This window comes from Athalia rosae, chromosome 3, assembly GCF_917208135.1.
Source record: "Athalia rosae chromosome 3, iyAthRosa1.1, whole genome shotgun sequence".
Lineage (NCBI taxonomy): Eukaryota > Metazoa > Arthropoda > Insecta > Hymenoptera > Athaliidae > Athalia > Athalia rosae.
In genome coordinates, this window is record NC_064028.1 from 24,799,852 (window position 1) to 24,823,455 (window position 23,604).

The following is a 23,604-nucleotide window of genomic DNA, read 5'->3' on the forward strand; positions in this document are numbered from 1 at the left end:
CCTTTATTCATATCTCTCTTTCTCTTCCTTTGTGTATTATAATTTCCTGAGTAACTTTTCTCTGATATATTTACTTTTTAAGTCATCGCCGTTTCCTCTCCGCAACGCTATACAAGGAATCAGCTCTTTCTCAGCTTTCAAACTTCCGGTGCAGCTCATGGCAATCAAACGTCCAACTTCCACATTAAGGAAACGTCTGAAAAACAAAAAAGAAAAGAAAAGAAAACAGCAGAAGCGGCCAGTGCGCCGCTTATTTTTCATTATGAACAATTTAATCAATCGTTGGCTTATGAGTTCACAGTGGAACTTACTTCGTTTACGTTTATTTTATTTTTCTTCCCTCTGGGTATAATTCGCAGGGCGACGAACTTCACCACAACATTTCCGGTGGCGTTGTTCTTTCGGATCACTCTCTGGTACTTCAAGGGATCACAAGAGACTCGGGAGGAAAATACACGTGCCTTGCTACGAACACGGAAGGAAAAGAAACATCGAACGTTGTCAACCTTCGCGTTATGTGTAAGTTTTATAAATATTTTATTCATTCTTTGCACTTTATGAGTGAAAAAAAGAACAAACGAATGAGTACGAGGAAAATTTTAACATTCTTCGTCGTTGTTCTTCTTCTTTTTTGTTTCAGTCGCGCCGATCTGCAAGCACGTTCTCAGCTCCGGGCCATCTCGTTTCCAGAACGCCACACCCCCGCCTTTTAATGTTCCCGAGGAACTCCACGGAGCTTTGAAAGACGAGACAATCGGTTTGGTATGCGAGGTTGAAGCTAGTCCGACTTCCGTTACTTTCCATTGGACCTTCAACAGCAGCGGCGACCTCAATGACCTTTCACCCTCAACATATAGCGCCGACGGTACCGTCAGCAGGTTGAATTACACTCCTGCTACGGATATGGACTATGGAACGCTCGGGTGTTGGGCAAAAAATGTTGTCGGACAGTCGAAACAACCCTGTTTTTACCAAGTAGTGGCCGCAGGTTAGTATTTTCATTTTTCGTTTCTATTCAATGACTTTATGTTTTTTAACGGCGTTTCGGTGAGTTGTTTGATTATTCAAACTTGTTGTAATCCCTTCACCGTGCATCAGGGGTGCTCTGTAATGGCCGTCTTGCAAAGAAGAAATTTATTTATGAACCGGAAAAGAAACGGTTCATTTGGGACGGAGATAATGGGGTCGATTTTTATTGAAAAATGCTTCTACGAGTAAGCTATAAATATGCGTGACAACTATATTGAAATAAAGACGGATCGCATCTTGAGATTTTTACTTTCGATTCTCTGAATGACACTCGTAGAAAATAATTCGCGATAATATTTCCTCCATATCATTTTTTCCTATTTATTATTGCGCACTTACACCCCATTTTTCCTGCGTAACATTTGACTATGATGCGAACGAATACTTTCTTGTACAAATAATTGCGGATACGATTCTTAATTATTATTTTATATTATCTGCAATATAACTTGAAGTATCATTGTATATAGTTTATGTTACATAATTATGGGGTATCATGCAACGGGAATCAGATGTACAGAGTTATTTTTTTATAAAATATTTCACCTTTGTCTTTTGCTTATTAATAAACTAGCGAAAATTTATTTTTCAATAAATGAAGGTGAACACATAGAGGATAAAAAAAAGGAGAAAGAAATTGCCGTTGCAATTTTCAAATTATAAATATAATTTGCTTCAACGCTCGCGCGTCACTGTAATTTCATGTAATTCGGTTATACATATATTTGCGCCACGTGCAGTACAGTGTCATATAATTTCTGCTCGCTACCAGAATTTAATGAAAACTCTTAATTGAATATGTTCATTGCGCGTGACACTTGAAATTTGCGGTAAAACTATTTTGCTTGATACTTATATACATGTGTAGGTACCCCTGTATAAGCCATATATACCTTGCTACGTGCACACAATCATGGCTAACTTTAATCAATTAATACAACGGTCAACTTTTACCGATGGTATTGAAGCTCTACACCATTATTATTGAGTAAAATATTACGTTTTAGAAACCCAACGAAAAAAAAAGTTCTTTCGCATTCGCAAGAAGAAGGAAAATATTGTGAAATGTACCGAGAATCTAGAAAATGAAACTCCGACCATTAACTTATAATTAAAAATAATGATTTTTCAAATTTTAAGACTCCGAATAATTAGTTCTCAAAATTGTTGCGAGTGAAACTATTTATAGCAATCGCGATCGCGCCGCGAGTTGCCGAGCACTCGTAGCGTTCCATGTTAGTCGATTATAAATTACTCCAATTATAATAATACTCAATTCGTGTGTGCGTTGATAAATTGTACGAATGAAATTTTATTATTTTGCTCGATAAATCCCAAACGAAATTCCGATCAATATGAATGAAATAAGAGTTTCATTCCGATCGTGGATAGGTATGACTGTAATGAATTTTCAACAGGAGAAATCCGAGGAATAGAAAAAACTGGTATGTAGAACTCAAAAGTATAAATAATAAGAACAAAAAGGGAAAATTGAGAAAATCTAAAAAGAATAATAACGATAGCGTATAGGTACGCACTAATATACAGCTAGATAGTAAAAAACTGAATCTCGTCATCCCCATATTTTCTTTTATTCCTGCAAATCTAACACATATCCAGATACGTATACGTATATATACTTGTATACGGTTGAGTAATGACCAATATCGGTGTGTTATTTTACGTGAGTAGCATCCGAGTTGCAGGATCTGTTATGTACTAGGACGTGAATATAAAAGGTATATGAAGAGAAACGACGCAGTGAGTTAAACAAAAAAATAAAATAAAATAAAATAGAGCACAAAAAAAAAAAGAAAAATCGAGAAAAGGATTCACTACACTGATTCCCCTTTTCTTCATACGTCTATACATACCTATAACACCGGCCTAGATATGTATATGTATATGTGCGAAGGTATAACAAAGGATTATTTTCTTCCGGCAGAAAACATGCCACTACTCCTTTCGCTTCTTTTCCTCTACCCCTGTATTTTTGCGATTTTTTTTATTTTTCTTTTTTTCTTACTCTCCATTATCTGCCACTCGCTCATCCCAGCTGTGTGTTTCTACCATCCAATTCCCACATACCAGATATACACCACAATCATCTTTTCAACACACCGCAAAATCTGGTTCGCTTGACAGCCTCCCTTATATAACATACCGTCGAGAATATTATTCCCATCTATACAATGCACAGAGTTTTTAGAATTGAAATATAACCTTTTGATAGACAGCTGATAGAGTAGTGTTTCAATTTTCCCCATAATAAAGCTCCGTTTTTTTTCCTTTAATTTCATTTTATGAACTCATTTTTTAGTTCTCTTTTTTTCCGACGATAGGGGGATGTTTGGATGATCGGAGGAGGATCGGATTATAATTTTATAAAATTTTATATTTCGTTACAGGCAGACCTTATCCGGTGCAAAATTGCACGGCGTTTAATCTTAGCGGAACAACAGCAACTGCGGCAGCTTTGATCCGTATAGCTTGTATTGAGGGCTTTGATGGAGGACTTCCTCAAAAGTTTGTCGCTATATCTGGTGATCAAAGATGGGAATCAGCTTCTCCGCATTGGGAAATGGAACTTCAAAAACCTAGTGGAACTGTCAGTCTCTATGCCGTTAATGCCAAGGGATCCAGCGACCCGGTTGTCATCGATAACGTCGCCCTAAAAAGTATCGCCTGGAAAAACATCGCAGGTGAGATAAGCGGTAAAGAAAATTCAAAATGGCTGATTTCGCGTAGTTTCTGAATCAATAATAGCCGAAGTGCAGTCTGAGAAACGAAAATTATCATCCTTTTTCCAGGAAAAATAGTTCCCATCCTCGTTTTACATCCAACAACGTGTGCCTACTAATTAATTTGCCAATTCAAAGTGTTTGCGATGTAAAACAGCGGGGTTTGAATTTGTTTTAAGTTCGAATTTGATTCGTAGAACCAGTGACATTCCTATCGATCGGTTGTATCGTTCGAACATTCAGGTTCCTTCTGCATATTTAAATTTGCATATTCATGTGTATTTCGCATATCCCACGTCTGTATATTCCATGTGAAAATTTTTCTTCCAATGGGCATTTGTTAAAAGAAACGAAAAGGGAAGGGGGATGAATTGAAAAACTGAATTCTGATACCCAACATCATCGCTGGTTGAGATCTATGATTTGTGTATGTAAACGAGCTGATGGGTGCAGCTTGTTTACCGCCGGATGGTTTTGCGGGTTTATCCATCGTCATCCCTCTACTGCAGATTTTCGCGATTCTTCCTATGCGGTTGTCCCCCGTATACGTAACTACCCGCTATACACGAAACTGCGGGGATCGAATCACGCTTCAAATTTATGAGCTTTTATTATGCATTCTGCCTCGCGGATATATGTTATATTTCATACTTCCGTACGCCGCGGGTATATAGATGGTTATTAGGTTGCCCCTGTATCGGACACACTTTTATTTTCATCCCCTTGCACATTTCAGGGTGTTTATATTTTCCCCAAAATTGAAGAACGAGCTGAAAAAAAATATTACCAATTATTCGTCTACATCAGCGCTTCGTTCTTTTTGTGTATATGCTTTTTGTTTCTTCAACGTATAATGTTTACGTATACTACGTATGTTATAATGTCGAATTAACGAGGTGCTATACATGTGAAATTAAGTTTTCATAATGTTTGCAAATAATTAGCAGCAACCGCGAGCAACAATTACTCGACATTGTCGGAGTATGAGACAACTTTGAACCAGTTATATCGCTTGGCGTGCGAATTACACCGAGTCATAGTAGCTTGCATAGATTTACGAATGTGAAGAAAGTTTCGAAACGGTGTCCCATAAATTCTAACAAATATCGCGTATACATATAGCCGTAAATAACGCTTTGAATTTTGGGGGTCGTTTGTTATATACACGCAACACAGTGTTTATAACATGTGAAGATACTTGTATATATTGTTTAAATTGTGCGCCATGTGCTAGCACACTTTATCAATGTTTATACTAGACCATTTTAACACAAATATATAGAATAGTATAATGTAAATAGAATTTTCTCTAACAAAAGGGCAGTTGCGAATTCCTGATTTATAAGTCGAACGCCCGTTCTATGTAAACAACACGGAAAACCAGAGTGAATGTTATTTTACGAAAACAAAACATCGTTCAGTGCTTTTTTCTGGTTACACCTTTCTTTGTTCTCGATATAGGAGAGTAGTTCTAATTTATTCAACGATCAATTTTCCTGTAGCGGATACCGTGTCGTCCGTTGATATGTCGCCGATTTTAATCGGTCTTGGAGGTACGGCGACGGGTTTGGGTCTAATCGTGACCGGCGTTTTGATGGCACTCTGGAGAAGACACGCCGCTACACCGGCTAAGCCCAAACCGCCCCAACCAACGATATCAACCTTTGCCGGAAAAGGGGACGAGGAAGACGGAAATCCAGACCTCATTCCCACCAGCGCACTCGCCAATCATTTAGGTATACAATTAATTCTGACGTCGGTATAGCGAGAAAAGAATACTGTCGAAAAAAAATACACTTCCGATCATAAAAACGCCGATTTACTCACGGCTTATCGCCTAGCAGAGGAAAACTATTGGTATTTTATCAGATATTTGGAAAAAAATTTATAAATTCTGTCGAAACAAAAGAATATGCGAAAATGGAAAAGTATTTGAGTAAATCGCGGCGGCTTCGAGTTGTCGACCGATTATCTGTAGCATTGTAACCTCTGGTACCCCCTGGAAAAAAATGTTAAAACGAGAAACCGTAGAGATCTTTTGACCCTTTATCGAAATCACACAAGTATATTTATCAGGAACATAAAATTACGCAATAGAAATTACGAAGAGACGTGCCTTCAAACAAAAAACTTTGGTTTTTTTACGATAAAATTTTTTCTCCTTAATTCATTAATCAATGCAATAACAAGAATTGAATTCAACATGACCATTAAATTCGCAGCTTAATCTATATGGGAATATATTCATCCACACGTTATTGATGCTTGCAAGCAGATAATCACTCGATTGATAGAATATTTATGAAGTTACGCTACACGCTAACATAAGAAAAGCTCCTCCCCTCCCCTCGCCCGACTCGCCTTTCGCCTCGCTATTTTAGGCCAATAAATCTTATAAATCTTCTTCAATCTTTTCATAAAAGCGTCCACGGAAAGTTTAGAAAGGATTCAATAAAACATTTACTAAAAATAAAATTCCCAAAACCATCATCGTTATATAATTTGCAGAATTTATACAAAGCCCATAATATTGTGCTTTGGAACAGAAGAGATTAAGAGCTTTCTCAGATGTTAACCAATCGTGCATGATAATTAAGCGACTTTGATGTTGGCTGATTCATTTGCGTAGTTTATTTTCGCACGATCTTATTCTTTCGAGGAAAAACTTTCTGGTAGTAGCCCGTGAATGACGATGATGTGTGTACCGGATAGGGACATGATTCATGCATCGAATATTTAACCTGACCTGTATATGTATAGGGTAATGCGAGCAATATGGGGTACTTGAGAAATCTATGAGAAGAAAGAATCAATAAATTTTCGATCCACAATGATGTTTGAGGTCCTTCTTGATCACTTTAAACAAATTCTTACGAAATTTTCGGGGTGCCCCGCGTTTCCCTACGTGACGCGAAGATTAGAAATTAATTTCGAAACACGCACTCGAGATTTGTAAGACTGATTCACTCCTCGCGGTGAAGAGTAAAGAGCATCCAGAAGCATCTCGTCCGTAATTAAGCCTACGTAAATTTAATTGCCAAGAGTAGGGAGGTAGTCAGGTATAAGTAGGAGCTTTTCCAGCAGGCAGGCTAGCGGTCGGGTAGAAACCGGAGTCCCTTATCTTTTGCTTTCAGAATAAAGAGGAAAAAAAACGAAGAAATAAAAAAAGGAAAGGAGTGAGAGATCTTGCGGACTTTTAAGATAGAAGAAGAAGCAGGTTTTTCCCCCTGCGTGATATCTCTTCTAATTAAGTACTAGCATGCTTCGTAATTTCTTTCAGATAGAAAGCTCACGATCTACGGATCTCTTCCACGAAGACCACATCTCTTGGAGGGTAGAGAAATGTCATACGACGTCATAGAGGATCCTGAATACCCTCAGGCAGCCCCGAATGTGAGTTTAAAGATCTTTGTCGTGGCGGCAGATTTTACACGTGGATTCTACTTCTCATAGCTCCTCTTCATAATTCCTTCCTTTGATAATCGATCGTCATCATAATCATTCCCAACTGATACGATCATCGCTAATAAGATCACTTGGATATTTCGGATTATCTATCTCCATGACAGACACGTCGCAGAAATACGAAGTGAATAATCGAACGAACAATAACGCAACACATTTCAGAGGAATCAAAAATTGCGACTGCATCCGTAAATTTTTTTCGATTTCGGGGGAAAAATTAGATTCGTTTTTACTTTTATATCAGTACTACAACACCGACATTATGTTATAACTAATTCCTCTAACGATCGGTTGAGCTCCCTGCGTTTATAAAAATCGTGAAACTAAAACAATGGGGACTGCAGGTCGATAATATAGCTTCCGAAGACCTAGAATTCAGGCATTTGTCAATGTCGCATGTACAGCAGCTGAAAGGATTTTTCCTTCATGCTACGGGAAACAACTCACCCTGCCAAACATTGTCTCTTGTTCCTTTGAGGATTTCTGAGGGCAGGTATTTAACCCTTTCTCTCAATTCTATTATTTCATTTCCCATTTCCTGGATGCTCCACTTTGAGGTTCTTACCCTAAGAAGATCAACTGGGACCTTTTTCACTGACAGTGAGAAAGAAAATTAAATTAAACGCCTTTACCTCTGTTGAACATTTTTTTGAGACACTGACGCACCCGTTCGACCAAAATAAAGTAAAGTCATGCAATATCACGCCTATTGAATTGATTTTTGTTTTGACATCTTTCAGGTCTACTACAGTCTTCAGAGGCCCAACAGGTACACGGAGACAATAGGAAGGAGTACGACAACGATTCAAGAAAGTTGTATTTGAATGAAAATTATGCGGCTCATTGTGATCTATGGCAAATCGAGCAAAAATCGATTTCACGTTGAATCACAGAGATTGATGATATTTATAAGTGAGTCAGCGGATTTGAATTCTCCTGCAGCTAGGAGAAAAAAGACTCAAAAATTATTACAACACCAGCTGATGAGCTATCAAAAATTTATCCAAACTGAACGGAAAAAAATTAATAAAAGATAATTGTTTGAGAGTGTATGATTTGCATAGCTGTATGTTATATGTATATATATATATGTATATATATATGTATATATATACATATATATCATAATAAAAATTGATTAAACGTTTGTAAATATTTGTATATAAATAAAACACATCAATTTAATGTTACATCAATTATCTGAAGACTAATTGTTTTCATGACACCTATACGACCCTGTGTGATGAAAACGAAATCAATTGCAATTAGTTTACAAGTAATTTCTAGTAGGCTCGCCGTCCTGATTGTCTTAGGACTCGTGAGATTACCTAGTGACGAGTCAGACACATTTTCGATTATGCCTTACGGCACTTCCGATATCAGATAATCAGCTCAGGATAAAAAAGAACCTCGGGTATCAAAAACAGACCGAAAATAATCGTTAAAACTCCCAGCCGCACCCTCACATTGTTACGTCGGCGGATTTTACATATTAGCGTGCTCCCTGTATATTTTGGCACGGTCTCCTTCAGTGGCAAACTCACTCAATAATCCAATTCTTTTGTCAGATCATTAGCTTGCGGTTGTAGTATGATCTGTTTACTGGATGACATGTGAGCAATATATCTATGTCTGTACCAAGCTTCTTACGAGAAAGCGTTACCAATGAATACCGATTTTCCCCAAAAGTCCTATCTCGATCACCCATTCCCCTACAAACTAATATTGATGTCAGAAGTGGGGTAAGATAATTTGGGATACAGTTTTCGGTTTATATCCCGAGTGAAGAAAAAGGTGGAAACCAGGAAAAATTTTGCTTGAGGTTCGAGCGAACAAAACCCTCTGGGTCTCCTCCTGGACCTCCATGATGTCCGGCTGGGATTCTAGAATCATTCAACATCCTCATCCAACAATCGCGAACTTCGAGTAAAAGTATTGCAGTCCACCAACGGTAGGTGACTGCGATAGCTTTTTTCTTTCGAGATCACCGTCCTGCTGCTGCAAAAACGCTGTGAGATCTGTAATTCTTCAATATCTGATGATTAATGACGCACTTTCGCTAATTCCCTTACAAATTAACAGTAAATAATTTCTACCCAGGAAGTCCGTGAATGTTAGTTTTATCCAATTATCATTTAGTTTATCGATATCAATTGAAAATAATCATGTCTTCGGCTTCAAAATAGACGGGTTGAATCGAGGGGTGGATGTAATAACTTGACTTCTAATAATACTGAAAACGAGTCATATATTTATATTGTCCATATTATTTTTTTTACATTAAATATAATAAGCTAGAATAGGAAGCTCCAAGACCAATCATCTGATCGTCTGCTTAAAAGCACAAGCCATGTTCATACGATTTATTGATTCTGGGGCTAAATTAGAATTTGTTTGTATTTTATGACGAAAACCATTCTTTATAGGCAATATAGGCGAGCTGATCACAACGTGTTTAATTATATCTATTATTTATTATTATTATCATTATCATTAATATCATTATTATTTTTATTGATATTGTTATTTTACTATTGTTATTGTTATCTTTATCGTTATTGTTATTGTTACTGTAATTATTATTATTTTAATTGTTATTGTTTTTGTTATTATTAAGATTTTTATTGTATGCCTAAGGGTCGTTATATCGTCGGAACCAACCACGCACGTATTGTTATAAAGAACATTTTCTATGAGTAATCATAATACGCACATGATAATGTTACAGTGAATGGACATAGCGATATATATAACTACAGCTCTGAATAAAAACTATATTGTATGCAAAATAAAGTATATTACACACATTCGTAGATATATTGGATGGAAAGGAAAATTTTACAATCATATGAGATTTGTCGATATGTCGTTAATTATATCTTTTGAACAGAATTATGTATATCAATAAATATTATGGTTGCACATAATTTTTTTTTTATAAACATTGAATTACATTTTTTTTATAAGAATTATGAATAGATATTATGTGTATGATATGCAGTGAGAAGTACCACAATGATTGTATAAACTATACGTAAATTGCTAGATTATATTTGAATAACGTTAACTAAACTCTGGAGAATTTTCAATACATATAACACATAGTATACCTGATAAAAAGTATAAGTAGATTATGAACTTATATAATGATATACACATTTTCAGGTACATGAATTATAACAAACTCATCCTTTTTTGCTGCTTAGGAATGAGTATACTTATATGGAGCAATGAATTAATACCGTTGGAGTAAAGAGGATTTGAAATTATAACTATGTGTGGATGTACTTTTTCGTGATCGCCACCCCGAATTAATAAAGTCAAGGGTATTTATCCTGCATTAATTTACCTAAGCACATGGAGAAATGATCAAGATTAGGTTGAGCGAGAAGACGTAAAAATGACCGCGAAATAACATTTTACGATTTTGATATAATAACGGTCAAAATTCCCCTCGTTGTTCTCAAATTAAACTGCTGCCGAATACCTACAACGTTTTTCACTGATCCAACAGTGTATGCCCAATGAAATACGCCATCACTGACTTATAAACGCTGCAAGTGCTATTGATTTTTTAGTGGAAAACTACCTGAATTTTTTTTGCTTGATGAAATTGTCGAAACGAATCATATTGTTATGTATGATACAATTATCCACAATCATTTGTCGTTTGCTTTGTGTACTCGAATTAAATTGTACCTGGCACAGGGCACCACGTTAAAAACTTAAGCGATTTAAATTCGTTTCGAACTCATACTTGGTGAACTAATTAACTGGTACCAAATTTGCTGCTCTCGAAGGTTCCTCGTCTAAAAAACGTACTGAAGTCCAACAGGGCTTGTTTGTCGACCTGACTCAGATCACTGCTGTATTGATAGAGAGACTGACAAAGCGGCAATTCGGAACATACTTGGATCAACCTTCTGAGGTAAGTCTCCAGCTGCTTCCGGCGTTGTCTTGCGATTGCTTCCGATTTCTTGAAAAATTGACGCGGAGGAAAAGGAATCACACCGATCTATAGAAATGATTATGTAGTTAAATTCAATCTCCAACATTTTTAGCGTAATAGTTTCGAAAACCCACCTTAGCACCGTATGTTTGGCGCATAGATATATTGAGTTCCCTAAATCTTCGGTACCGTCTCAGCAAAGTCCAGGTTTCATCTCTGGCAACAACTCGGACTTCGTACTCGTAATGACTTGAAGCGCCAGCACCTCTTACAACGTAAGAAGGAACGCTGACAATCAAGTTAACGATATTGTCAGCTTCATTATCACTGGCAATTAACGATGGCAAAGATCTCGTGATCGTCAAAGAATAAGGACTGCTCAAATGATCCGAGCGGTTCCTGCTCTGCAAGTAACAAAGATTCAATTACACATACGTATTGAAAAACAAATGTTTGCCAGAATTGAGAGGTTTGGATAAAGATGATCAAAGAAAAAGTCACCGAAGATGCGCAAAAGACTCAACGAACGTTTCACCAGAACAGATTCAGGATGGATTGGTACAGACATGGGTAAGCATATTTGCGCTTCAAGAAAACAGTAAAACAAGGGGGGTAAATTTGAACCTTATTATCCTACTGTGTTCAAAAACAAAACACCGAAGACTAGATTATTAATTACCGTCAGATAAACCGAGGTATAGGTTTGGCTGGGCGACTCCCTTGAGATATTATGCTGTTGCATTCTATCCATACAAGGTTTTTGTGTCTCCCTTAAAATTGTAGGTGAATTTCTGACTTCGGGTTCTGAATTAATTCCAGAACAGGTTCCCTCTTGCGAGGGAATTCCTCCATCAGTATTAAGTCCGTCGTGATTTATATGCTGATTATTTTCAAAAAGTGAAACTTCAAGGGCAATATGCTGCAGTTGTAGGTCCTGGAGGATGGCGATTTGATGATTGAGATCCTGTTTAGATGCGTTGGTTCCAAGCATTCGCATTATTAATATCCTTTGCCTAGCAACTCTCTGCTGCAACCTTCTCAGCGATTGATGCTGTGGAGATTCGTCAGTGGTAAGGCTTTCCATTGACAAACTATCTCGCATTGTTATATCTGAGACTTTATTACTCTCTAGAATGTTATCAGAATCTCCTCTTTTTATCATCTCTGCTACTTTTCCCTCTGTGTGAACATCAACAGAGATTTCGGGACTTTGATTCAGACTGGCACTGGTACTAGGGCCGCAGAATTCCTTTGCACTTGTATATTCAGACTTGATCTTGTTGTCGGATTCCTGATCATCCAGTTCTAAATCATCCTTTTGAAACCCTTCAAGGAATGCTGGAGGTGAATCTGCAGCTGCTGTGTGAAAAGTGTCGGTAGTTTCGATTGAAAGTGGCATATCGTAGTCGTATAGCAGGTTTAGTGCAGAAGCGATCTTCAATTTTCGATTGCATTCATCCTGCAGCGACTTAAGGTCCGAACTTGAAGATACCTCATCATCTTCACTCAAGGAGTTATTTCCAGAAGATGGACCAACCCGCTTCAGGTTTAGAGATAGGCTTTGTTTACGTTGAAGAATTTCCTGAAGTTGTTCTTGCGTGCGCTTTGCTAAAAGTAATTTCTTCTCGCTGAGCTCACCGTTGTCAAGTTCCAAGGCTAGAATTCTCTGATGGTTTTCTGCAACCTCCATCAATTCGCCGTCGATCAAATCAACCTTTATTCTATGATCGTTTAGACACTTTACTTTATTCTGGAGCTCCAGTTCTAGCGTAGTCAAATTTTTTTTCTAGAAGTTTAAAATAAGTATGTTTAAAATGCTGGATTAGCTTGTATTCCCAGAGGGTTAATGAATTACTAACGTGATGATTGACTAGTTCTCTCATAACATGAGCGGAGTTGGGATCAGTCAAACTTGACCAAGACTCAGGTGTACTGATATCGCTGCTCACGCCGTCTTCTGTCTGAAAATAGTAAAAAAATCATTCTAATTACAGAAAAAATATGTCGAATTCTTTAACTTGAAAAACCTGTTTGAGAAATTTAAATATGATGTTATTACACCTGGGATTAATTCGATACAATAATCAGATAAAAATATTGGGTCAAATTAAAATATTTGGAACCTTGAATACCTGAACGTTGACCCATTGTCTAAAAATTGTATCTGTATAGAGCAGAACATCTAGCATAGCAAAAAGTCATGCTTCATAATGGATTTGATGCACATGATCCAATTGAATGATTTATCAATGAATTGATTGTTGATCAAGTAAAACCAGCAAGAACGAACTGATAAGATCATGATAAGATAATAATATACACTATGATAGACAAATCTATAAATAATTATTGAATATTTGAGCTTACCTTCTTCAGTAGTTTATCGCTTTGCGTGTCAATGAACTCTTCGAATTGGCGTTGTTTAGATTGAAGAATCGTTCGGAGAGAGCTGACTTCCCTACAAACACTTTCTACCTAGCCACATATACACACGTCGCACCATTAAAAAACAAAAATCATACAGCAAAAATAATTAAATTTAAATATGAAAAGTTTTTTTCTGCAGGAAATAAATAGTATTTACGCAGTATCAAATAGTAGACAACGATACATCAAACACAGAAAAACTAATTAATCTTCGAGCAAACAATGTGCAGACTAATTAGCATTTGATACTAAAATTACGAAAATTTGGTCACAAAAAATAGAATACCAAAAAACTAATTCTAACAACAATACTCATTACCAACATCCAATACATCAAGGATACAGGAATTCGATCCCAGTTCAAAATCAAATAGCTGATATGATATATTTTGTGAGTATTGAAAGAATTTTTAAACGACAGTTCGAATTCCTGTCGATTCAGACAAGCTTACACCAGCGACATACGAAATATACTTTACCTGTATTTATTAGTTAGATGTGTTAGCTCTTTACCCAAAAACCAGACTCAATAGTTAACTTACGTTCACATCGTTAGTAAAAAAAAATTCATAATAAACACGCAAACAATACTTAAAATCAAATCAAAATTGAAATCACAAAAATAAAACAAGAAAAAAGACTGATAGACTGTTACATGAATCAATCAATGAATTAGAAGATTCAATAACCAAGTGGGTTTGTTAATAAGAACGTTAAAAATGGGTGGACGAATATATTAATTAAGTTAGCAGAAAGGAAATTGTGCCTCTTGTAATTTATGTACAAAACTATTGCTTTCGTTCTCATCTTAATTCGTTAAATTCTTTTCTTTTCACACAGTTGTATCACAGAATATCGATCGAATGCCAATTTTTGATAAAGAATTTATTAATCAACAATTAAAACATAACAACAATTTTCTTGCATAACAAACCCATATAGATATGTACATTTAATATTATACTATCCTATAATTGATCTCTCTATACATATGTATTTAAATACATAATACAAACTACAAACAAATTAAAAAAAATTCATATTTCAAATAAATATACGCAATTCTGGAATCACTACATCGCTGATATAAATTTTATACGTAATTATGTATGTCTCTCTGACAGCCACATAGCTGCTAATACTTCTTTTCAAGTAGTTATTTGTATATTTTTTTCATTATTCTCAAAGAGGCACATGAGCACATAGCCCTTTGTTGAACATTATCTCATTATCAAGATTTATCTGTGTTTCAAATAAATAACCGAATTTAATTCAAGAGTTTTGAAATGGTTTTTTACAGAATTTCAATCAAGAATTCAATTCTAAACAAATAATCTTTACCTTTTTACCCACCATATCGTGTGCGTGATCAATTTATAGCCTTGAAGCGAATCAAAAATATACTTTAGATTTCAGATTTGTATTGACTTAGTCTTAGTACCCTGTGGAAAAGATATTCCCGAACAAATCTCGAGACGAAATGATTGAACTCTGAATCTATGAAGTGTAAAAAGAGGAGAAAAAAAACTCGCGCCCTACATCTCCTTGATTGCTAACGATTACTACTGAAGCGATAGAAAACAATAGTCATCACATATCCAGTGGGCAGACATGAGAATAAATAATAATGTTTCCAGACAAACAAATGAGAAAACATAGAGCAATGAATACAATATAAAATTGATTCTTAGCAGATACTATGTAATCTGCTTGAGGATCACTTACTTGAGTCATTTCGTCCCGACGTTCCTGTTCCAGAGCATTTCGCCTTGACCTCAACTCTTGTTGACGAGTTTCAAGCTGCGCTAATGCTTCCGCCCATTCTCGCCATTGGGCACCCCATTCTCGTTCAAGCTCCCGCTGCGCTCCTGCAAGAGCTTCTCTTCTTGCTGCCCATCTCTCTTCTCGCTCCTCTTGTTCACGCTGAAAATAAAATTTGGTTCAAGTCTTTGAGAAATGTTTGACTTAGCTGTGAACTCAGAATTCAAGTACCTATTACCTTGAAGTCTGCCTTTTCTTTGAGAAGAAGAGCTTTTTGGTGCTCCAGCTCTTCAATGGCTTTTAAATCCTCACTAGAGTTCAATAAATTATCATTGGATGAGGAAGCGTGGAGGTCTGACACGCTCCAACTGAGAAGAGACAATCTAGAGAGGTTGACAACGGTAGATTGAAGATTTCCATTTCCAATCCCACCTTCTTTTCTGAGTTTAGCTGCCTCAGCAGGATCGTTATATCTAAACATATTGTTTCTTCCAAGAAGAATTATGCAGCCCTGCGATAACCTAGTAGCCTTATCAACCTGAGCCGTATTTATCCAGCAATTAGGAGACAGAGGATGCAGCGTTGCAATTCCATCGACTAGTTCCACTATGCAATGCTCGGGCTCTACATCTACTCCTGATAAAGCTATATCCTGTAAATCGAATCGTTATTGTTAGTACATGAGATGAGACCAGTTTGTATATTTGCTCTACCTGCGATACCGCGGCGTCTTCTGTTCCAATAAGCGTTTTCCCTTCTTTCAAATGATAGAGTGTGACTCCGGTGCTTAAGAGGTCATCGTCTATACCAACTAAATGTGGCATTTCGGAGTCGAGCACGACACCAACTCCACTTTTACGTAACCCCAGAGCACGCTGTTCCTGTAATATAAGCTGCGTTTCTCTCCACTTTTCAGCCCATTCTTCAGTCAAGACTTTTTCTTGCTCCTGCTTTTCATGAATTTGCGCAAGTAGCACCTGTGGAGGTCTTTCTACACTCTGAAATTTTGAAACATTTTTCTTAAATCTGCATCCATAACATACGCTGGAGGAATGGAGACAATTTCCCCAAGACTCTCACCGCGTCTTTGTCTATCAAAGATTTGAGCTTCTGAATCTCCTCCCTGAGTTCACGGATGAGTTTAACATTGGCATCTTCGTTTATTGTTGGTTTATTGATAATGTTCTTTGCCCTATTGGCATACCTCAGAGTACTGAGTGTCTCCCCGTAATTACAATCCGCTGGGCTAATGGCAGCAATCATTATAGTTTTTGAATTACCGCCCAGAGAATCTTTGAGCAACCAAGTTAGCACACTGTCTCTATAGGGAATGAAAACGTTCCGCTTCGAGTAATTTGTTGAGTCACTTGAACAAGAACTTGAACTGACTTCAGCTAACGCTGATATCACAGAACCTAAAGTCACCAGGGACTTGTTTATGTGAGCTCCTTCCTTTAGCCGTTGCCCTGTTGCTCCTGTTGCATCGGCACGCTCACTAAAAATATAAACAAAATCAGTAAATCTATTAAAAATATCGATGATCACAAGCTATTTGATTGCCCACCGTTATTCTATTCATTTGAGAATGTTTTCTAAATTTAAGTTCGCAGCAATCAGTGATTAATAAGACTGTATTCAACGTTTAAAGACTAATTTATTAACTGTGATAGCAAACAAACTTCCATTTATTTAGAATGGTCTGAGTGTTACCTTCCAGCCAGGTCGACGAGATGTACCTTGGAAACCGTTTCAGATGGCATATTGCCAGAAAAACCGGCTTGGACAAAAGTTATTGTAAATATTGCATGGCTCCTACTGCTAACGTCATTCATATTTGTGCTTGCAGTTGTTCTATGTGTGTTACCTCTCAACATACATTCCTAAAACAGATATATTCGAATTGATGTTTGAAGTTCAATCAAAGAAAAGTTCTCCAGCAATCACTATCTAATTGTATATTTCCTTTACTTTATACGTCTTACTATACTACCAGATAATTAGTGAGAAAGGTTTACTTGAATATCAGAGTAGTCGTATACAAGATGATTGGATAGATCTTGTACATAGGGTCCTCGTTTGGGGTGTTCACGCACCCTCAAAGAATGTGACTGCGATTGATCAGGCCTCAATAAGTCTCTTACTCTCTCATTATGTATTTCCAAAAAAGATACCTCCGTTCTATACGAAGCACCACCTTCCTTGCCTGCTGTCATTCTAGCAAACAAAGTTTTGCATATCCTTGGAATGAGTCCCTGGGATTCCTATAAATTGAGAGGGCGAGAATAAAATATTCACTTATACAACAGTGCTAACATTCTTCCAATCTGCATGCTCTTCAAAACTGAAAGCCAAGTTCTTGACCTGACTATGAAGTATAGAATATCCTATACATGCTTGTTTCTAGAACAGGCTGAAACCTGATAGGAAACTAATACAGAGTTCTTCGTTTATACCAACTCCTAACTGTCAACAAGTGAAAAGAACAGCACAATGAAAAATCCAGCAGGTGGAAAAAAAAAACTGCTCACGTGAAGTTAGTAGAATTACAAAAGTATTTAATTTTCGTTATTTTATTTTCGACCTGAGTAATAAATATGACCAGTATTCAGTTTACACTGTGATTAATAACTTGTATCAACTTTTCTTCTATTAAAAGTAGATTTATATGAAAACGAGTAAACTAGTTCAATAAACCAAATGAATTTGATATCCTGAACATAGTATCAAAGGTATTTACCGGAGTACCCATCATTGTAAATGTTTTTCCAGATCCAGTTTGACCGTAAGCAAAAACACAGGCATTGTAACCCGAGAAGGCACTTTCTATCACGTCGGTACCCAGATCATAGAAAACCTGAAATCAGTCATTGAAAACAATTATGATTTTATGATTATTAAATTAGAAAAAAGCAAAATACGATTGGTGTGACATTTACCTCTTCCTGGGAAGCATAATTTTCGTCTTCACTATCATAAGACCAATAAGAATGATCAAATGTGAAATCTTTGTATTTTTCTCCATCGATATCTCTGCAGCTTCCTGGTGTCTGAAAATTAATTTTCATTGTACCATTATCGTTGTAATCAAAAGTCACAAACCGAAACAGAAACATATTTCATTCCCAAGTAATAATATTTACTTGGACAAATTAAAAATAAAAGTATACAGTAAAGATTGACACGTGCCCATAACAGCAGTATAGTAAAATTATTGGCAATCATGATGGCATGCTGTTTCAAATGCTAAAAAAAAACAGCAGCATGGTGTGTATCCAACGAACACAGCTGTACCAATCTATACATAAATATGAGCATACTTAAAAATTGCGTTCTAATTGATTTGATTGAGGGTGATAGACAAGGCAAATGTTTCTAGGTATACATATAATAGCTGCAGTATGGATTGTTTTTATGATTGCTGTTAACACCTGCAGCTTTGTATAATTCATTCAATTTTTATTTCTGGATTAAGTTCAATTTAGGCATTATCAATTAGAGTATATTTTATGGATTCTGATCTTAAAATTTGTACCATAACTGCAGTATTTAAAAACAACTAATTTAATCGCTTCGTTTCTGAATTCTCAGGTTTATGTTTCATCTTATGTACCTGACTGTAGCTTGGTCACATGCAAGAGCTTTCTACATTACGTAGCAGCAGCAGTAGCAGCTATTTAATCTTATCACGATTACATGCAGAATATTTGTGCAGATTGTAAAAAAAAACTTGTTAAAAATTCAATTAATTTTCATCACGCCAGCTCATTTTTTCCCACATAAATTGACGATACCGTACAACATCTCATAAATTGCACTACGAAAATCGAACAGATCAGACATATACATATGTGTAGACGACTGCATGATGACAATTCCAATCAGCTGATTGAATGGAAAACGAAAACTTTAAACGTTCCAGAAAATATAAAAATTACATCAATAAAAAGAATAATTGATTCATACCTTAAGATACTTATTGTTAGTCGTGTACACACGAAAAATGGGAGCAATAATTCAGAAAATACGAAGAAAAAGAGGTCAGTTTAATAACCGTATAATTGAGACACACGCAGTAATAATTAATGTAACAGTATTCGAGCATCTATAAAAACATGAAATTACGTGGGCTCAATGTAAGATTACTCATTATGCGATGACAGGATTACAAAAAATAAGCATATTTTTAGAAAAATAGATGTTAATGATAAAATACCTTGGTATTAAATATCCTAGTCCTTTTGCCATCCATTTGTATAATCATTTTAGCATTCATAGCCAATTCCCTGAAAGAATATGAAAAGAAAAACAATTCAAAAAAACACTCACTGACTTTCACTCAATGTAATATGCATCAAACTAGAGGATAACAGTGCAAAAAAGAAACACGTGAGCGATTCAAAATTATTAAAAAAAAACTCCAAATTTCAAAATACATAAGCAGCAGGTTTGTACAGTTGTTTTGTTAATCCCATCAAATGACAGTTTTCAGCTGTTGAACAAATCACCTTTTATTGAAAGGCCGAACCCTGACAGCCACGCGAACCGATGCCATGATCAGGTTGCAGGTCTATAAGAATATCAGTCTGTATTCCTGTATGAATGAATCTTACAATATTTTAGTCTGTATATAAATTAATATTTTATCCTATGGACGCGTCTGAGCTGTATTTATCTGCATTTTTTTAAATCATTATATTAGTTTATTATTACAATTCATTTATCAAATAACAACTGCACAATTTTTCGTTAACCACCGTTTTTGTTTTTTCAGTTACAACAATGATATTGCTATTATTATAATTAATATTATTTTGTAATCGTGAATAACTCTGACTGCAGACGCTACTTGTTATACTATTACGGCACCGCGCCTCTGCCATTGTCCAAGATTGTTCTCGCGGCGGACAACGCGACAGTGCGACCGATGAACAAAACGGAGAGGCGAGTATAGAATATAATAACAATGTTAACAATAATAATAATTTATTGAAAATAGAAAAAAGAACTGAACAGAGCGCACCGAATAGACGAAAGAAAAAGAACCAAAGCTGTAACAACTGCGCGTGCGCCGATTGAAATTTCACTGACGCAGTACGATTCGAACTTGAAGCAGCTTATATTTAATATACATACATATGTATAAAATTGGTTTGAGACATCGGATTACTGGAACCGAATGAAACCGAATGCAAACGAGATAAAGACGTGTTTGGTACAGGTTCTCAAACTCATGGGATATTATAGTGTAAGATGAATTAGATTAAAATCACGTGGGTGGAATTAATTACGCATGTGCGCGATATCAAAATACAATGATGTCGCCAAGGGCGTTGACTGAACATTGTTGGTCATTGTAACGATTTTTCAAATTTCTAACAAACATTTCTATAGTATGTTCCATATGTTTTCCCCAAGGGGCTTTGTAGGATTATAAATATCTTCGGGGAAGAAAATTTCTTCAACCTATTATTCAAAGATTGACGTTCGAATTAATGTTCATGGTTGCTGATAATAAATTTTCTAGATTCGCTCCCAAGCTGGAATCCTATTCTGCAGAAGGCGATGATACAAGGAGATTCAGCATCTCAACCACCTACGCTTATTCATAGTAGCGTATTATTTTGGGTGGCATGAAAATCTTCGAATCTACACTGTACGCACGAACATTATTCACCGATCCTCATTTTGGAATTATTATTACATTTTTGTAATCCTGGGTTTCCAATTCCCGTAACTGATCCTGGATCCTGGAACCTGAGGTACAATACACCACCCTCGATGTGGATTTTCGTGTAGACGATGTAGACATAATAATTATTCACGGCCGTGTGAATACCACGCTTTGTTGATTTCTGTATACAATCGAGGAATTGAGTTGAAATCGTCGCGCTACTTGTATGGCCAGTAATTAAACCCACGTACTTGACATTATAAGAGAAGTACAGGGAATAACGGTACGAAAAATTTATTATCTCAGCATCAAAGTCGCTGTTCCACATGAATCATAAGTATTATATCGAAGATTTCTAGGATTTCCATTTTGGCGGTGCAATAATAATAAATAGTCATAAAAGAATTCGCTTTGATTCTTAACGCTTCAAATGAGTGACACATTGAGTGCGGTTTCTGCGTTGAGTACAAAATAACTTTGAATCTCTCTCCGAAATAGAACACTATTTTTTCATACATATTTCTCAAAAAAAACTAGCCGCAAGTACATATCACTTTACCATGATTTGTACGTGCATTGTTATTTATAATATTAAGTTACGTTATTAGTATAGATTTTCGTGGGTGCTCCCTGTTGTATTGAGCTACCTATTCTTCGTTTGAAAACCTGCAGAGTTGCAGAGGTGGAATTTCCATATGTACTTATATGAATCCCAGCAGCAAGATAATTGCAGTGAATGGCAAATGTTTAGCCTGAAGGTGACTGAACAAAAAACGAAAAGAAAGGATGCAGGTCGTAAAAGTTTGGGTTCCTCAATGAGGAGAAACTTGATCCTTTTTGGTTTTTACCATTCGAATTTTAACCAACGGTTTCATTTCACACTCGGATTTATGGGGCGCAGGTAAACAAATTTTGCGGCCAAACTTCGGAGAAAAAGTTTTCTATACAGCTGCAAACAACGTTGTCGATTCTTGAGTTTCCAGGAAGGATACTAGTAGAATGAAATTGAAGAGTACACCGAGCAAACATACTACTGCAGTGTTGTCGACCTGATATTGTACCTGTACTATGCACCAGACCGTGATATGTTTGCTTTTTAACCAGCGTTCTTCATTCCTGCGGTTTCAATTCCCGCACAGATGAATGATTTATCATTAGTACAAAGGAAATTATGCTACATCAATTGATTTCGAATTTAAATGTGATATTCCCGATTCAACTGCATTCGGCGATACGACGAAAGATTTAATAAAAAAAAAAGATGATTTCGAAATTCATCAAGGTCCGTTGGAACGCAAAGTGCAGCCTATTCTCAATAGTGCAGCTATCAATTTGAATTGCAAAAATTCCCAGTTGCCTGTCCTTTGAAATATTTTGTTTACAAACATCATAGTTATTGCGTCAGGGTAAATCATAAAAACTCGGTGGATAAATTAAGCCAACGTCATACTTCGAAAAAATTTTTAACCTTTGAAACGAAGCTAAAACTATCCAGTACCTAAATACGGCACCTTAAGACTAGTCCGCTTCGCATTCTATCCATACCAGATGAACACACGTCCAACTGCTTAGCTCTTGGCACGAGTTAAAAGGTCTCCTCAGGGAGCTATGATGTTGACAAAGAATATTTGATAAAAAAATCTCACTCCGACACTTATGGATATGAAGTGAATAAATAAAACTTTGACATGATCAATTGAATCCGTTTCAAGAGAACCTTTCTCTTTGGTAAAGTTTAAAATATTGTCAATAATTGGATGGGTTAGAGCTAGAAATTGCTTTGGATGTCCATAGCTATCAGATTCAATAACATTGCCTAATACATTGTGGTGAGTGATATCCCTAGCTACAACAATTGTTACATATCTATATCACAGGTCTCAATAATAATCATTCACATCATGCGCGACAGCAATGATTCTGACGCAAGCATTAGCACATGGCAGTATAAGTCGTTAGTAGCTTGTGGCAGACAGGACCACATTTCGTAGGTAAAATGAACATGAACTTGAATCCGTTGCTCCATACAAAACACCAAACCAAAGGAAACAAGGGTTGAGGCTTTCAATATGGCTGAGCAGTGACTACCAGTAACGTTGAATAGACGTTTCCTGGCCTCCCATATAAGTATAAGAAACAGTTCCATATATTCTGTTATAATTTATGCATGCGTGCGGCGGAACTGCTCGTATTTTTTATTCAGATCGCGGTACGGAGACAATTAGCGAATAATAATTCGTGAAGAGCTGCTCGGACCACAAAAAATTAATGTCCACTAAAAAACTATTTTTTTTTTTTAGTCAAAACTTTGCTTTATAAAATGGGACTACATTGTACACTGAATAGTTAATCGACAGGCCGAATAGAATTATTGTTTGTTTAGGAATGATCTGTAAGTAACACATTTCATACAAGGTCCAACACTCTATCGAGTTTAGATTTGGTTCAGAAAACGTATATAAATTCAAAATAATGTCATCAACGTGAGTGAATCGATGACTTGGGCAAAAAAAGTTATATAGATCAATTAATTTCGCGAGCAAAGTGATTATGACACATCT

General features: G+C 36.3%; 2 protein-coding genes across 5 annotated transcripts in view; one reads left to right on the forward strand and one right to left on the reverse strand.

The window, feature by feature from the left end:
• The window catches only part of LOC105686878 (hemicentin-2-like), a 124,649-nt gene extending 115,309 nt beyond the window's left edge, over positions 1–9,340 (forward strand). The window contains exons 9-14 of one of the 2 annotated variants that reach the window (XM_020852783.2): positions 360–519; positions 641–988; positions 3,438–3,731; positions 5,273–5,506; positions 7,055–7,163; positions 7,976–9,340. In XM_020852783.2, coding sequence (XP_020708442.2) covers positions 360–519; positions 641–988; positions 3,438–3,731; positions 5,273–5,506; positions 7,055–7,131 — 1,113 coding nt within the window. In that variant the 3' untranslated portion in view covers positions 7,132–7,163; positions 7,976–9,340. Of the gene's footprint in view, positions 1–359; positions 520–640; positions 989–3,437; positions 3,732–5,272; positions 5,507–7,050; positions 7,164–7,975 lie in introns of both variants that reach the window. The other variant, XM_012402095.3, reaches the window with a different exon arrangement.
• A 126-nt stretch (positions 9,341–9,466) lies between these two features.
• On the reverse strand, positions 9,467–23,465 carry LOC105686886 (kinesin-like protein Klp98A). Of its 3 annotated transcripts, XM_012402110.2 has the most exons (15): positions 19,878–23,465; positions 19,586–19,655; positions 18,309–18,419; positions 18,110–18,226; positions 17,388–17,633; positions 17,083–17,252; positions 16,453–16,867; positions 16,086–16,370; positions 15,611–16,024; positions 15,337–15,534; positions 13,552–13,659; positions 13,044–13,145; positions 11,864–12,970; positions 11,319–11,588; positions 9,467–11,250 (listed from the first exon to the last, which is right to left on the reverse strand). In XM_012402110.2, the coding sequence occupies exons 1-15, from the start codon at positions 19,922–19,924 to the stop codon at positions 11,005–11,007; spliced, it is 3,906 nt and encodes a 1,301-aa protein (XP_012257533.2). In that variant the 5' UTR covers positions 19,925–23,465; the 3' UTR covers positions 9,467–11,004. The 3 variants fall into 3 exon arrangements, with proteins under 3 accessions (XP_012257533.2, XP_012257534.2, XP_012257535.2); XM_012402111.4 differs by lacking the exon at positions 13,552–13,659; XM_012402112.3 differs by lacking the exon at positions 9,467–11,250 and having other exon boundaries at positions 11,376–11,583.
• Positions 23,466–23,604: the final 139 nt, after the last annotated feature.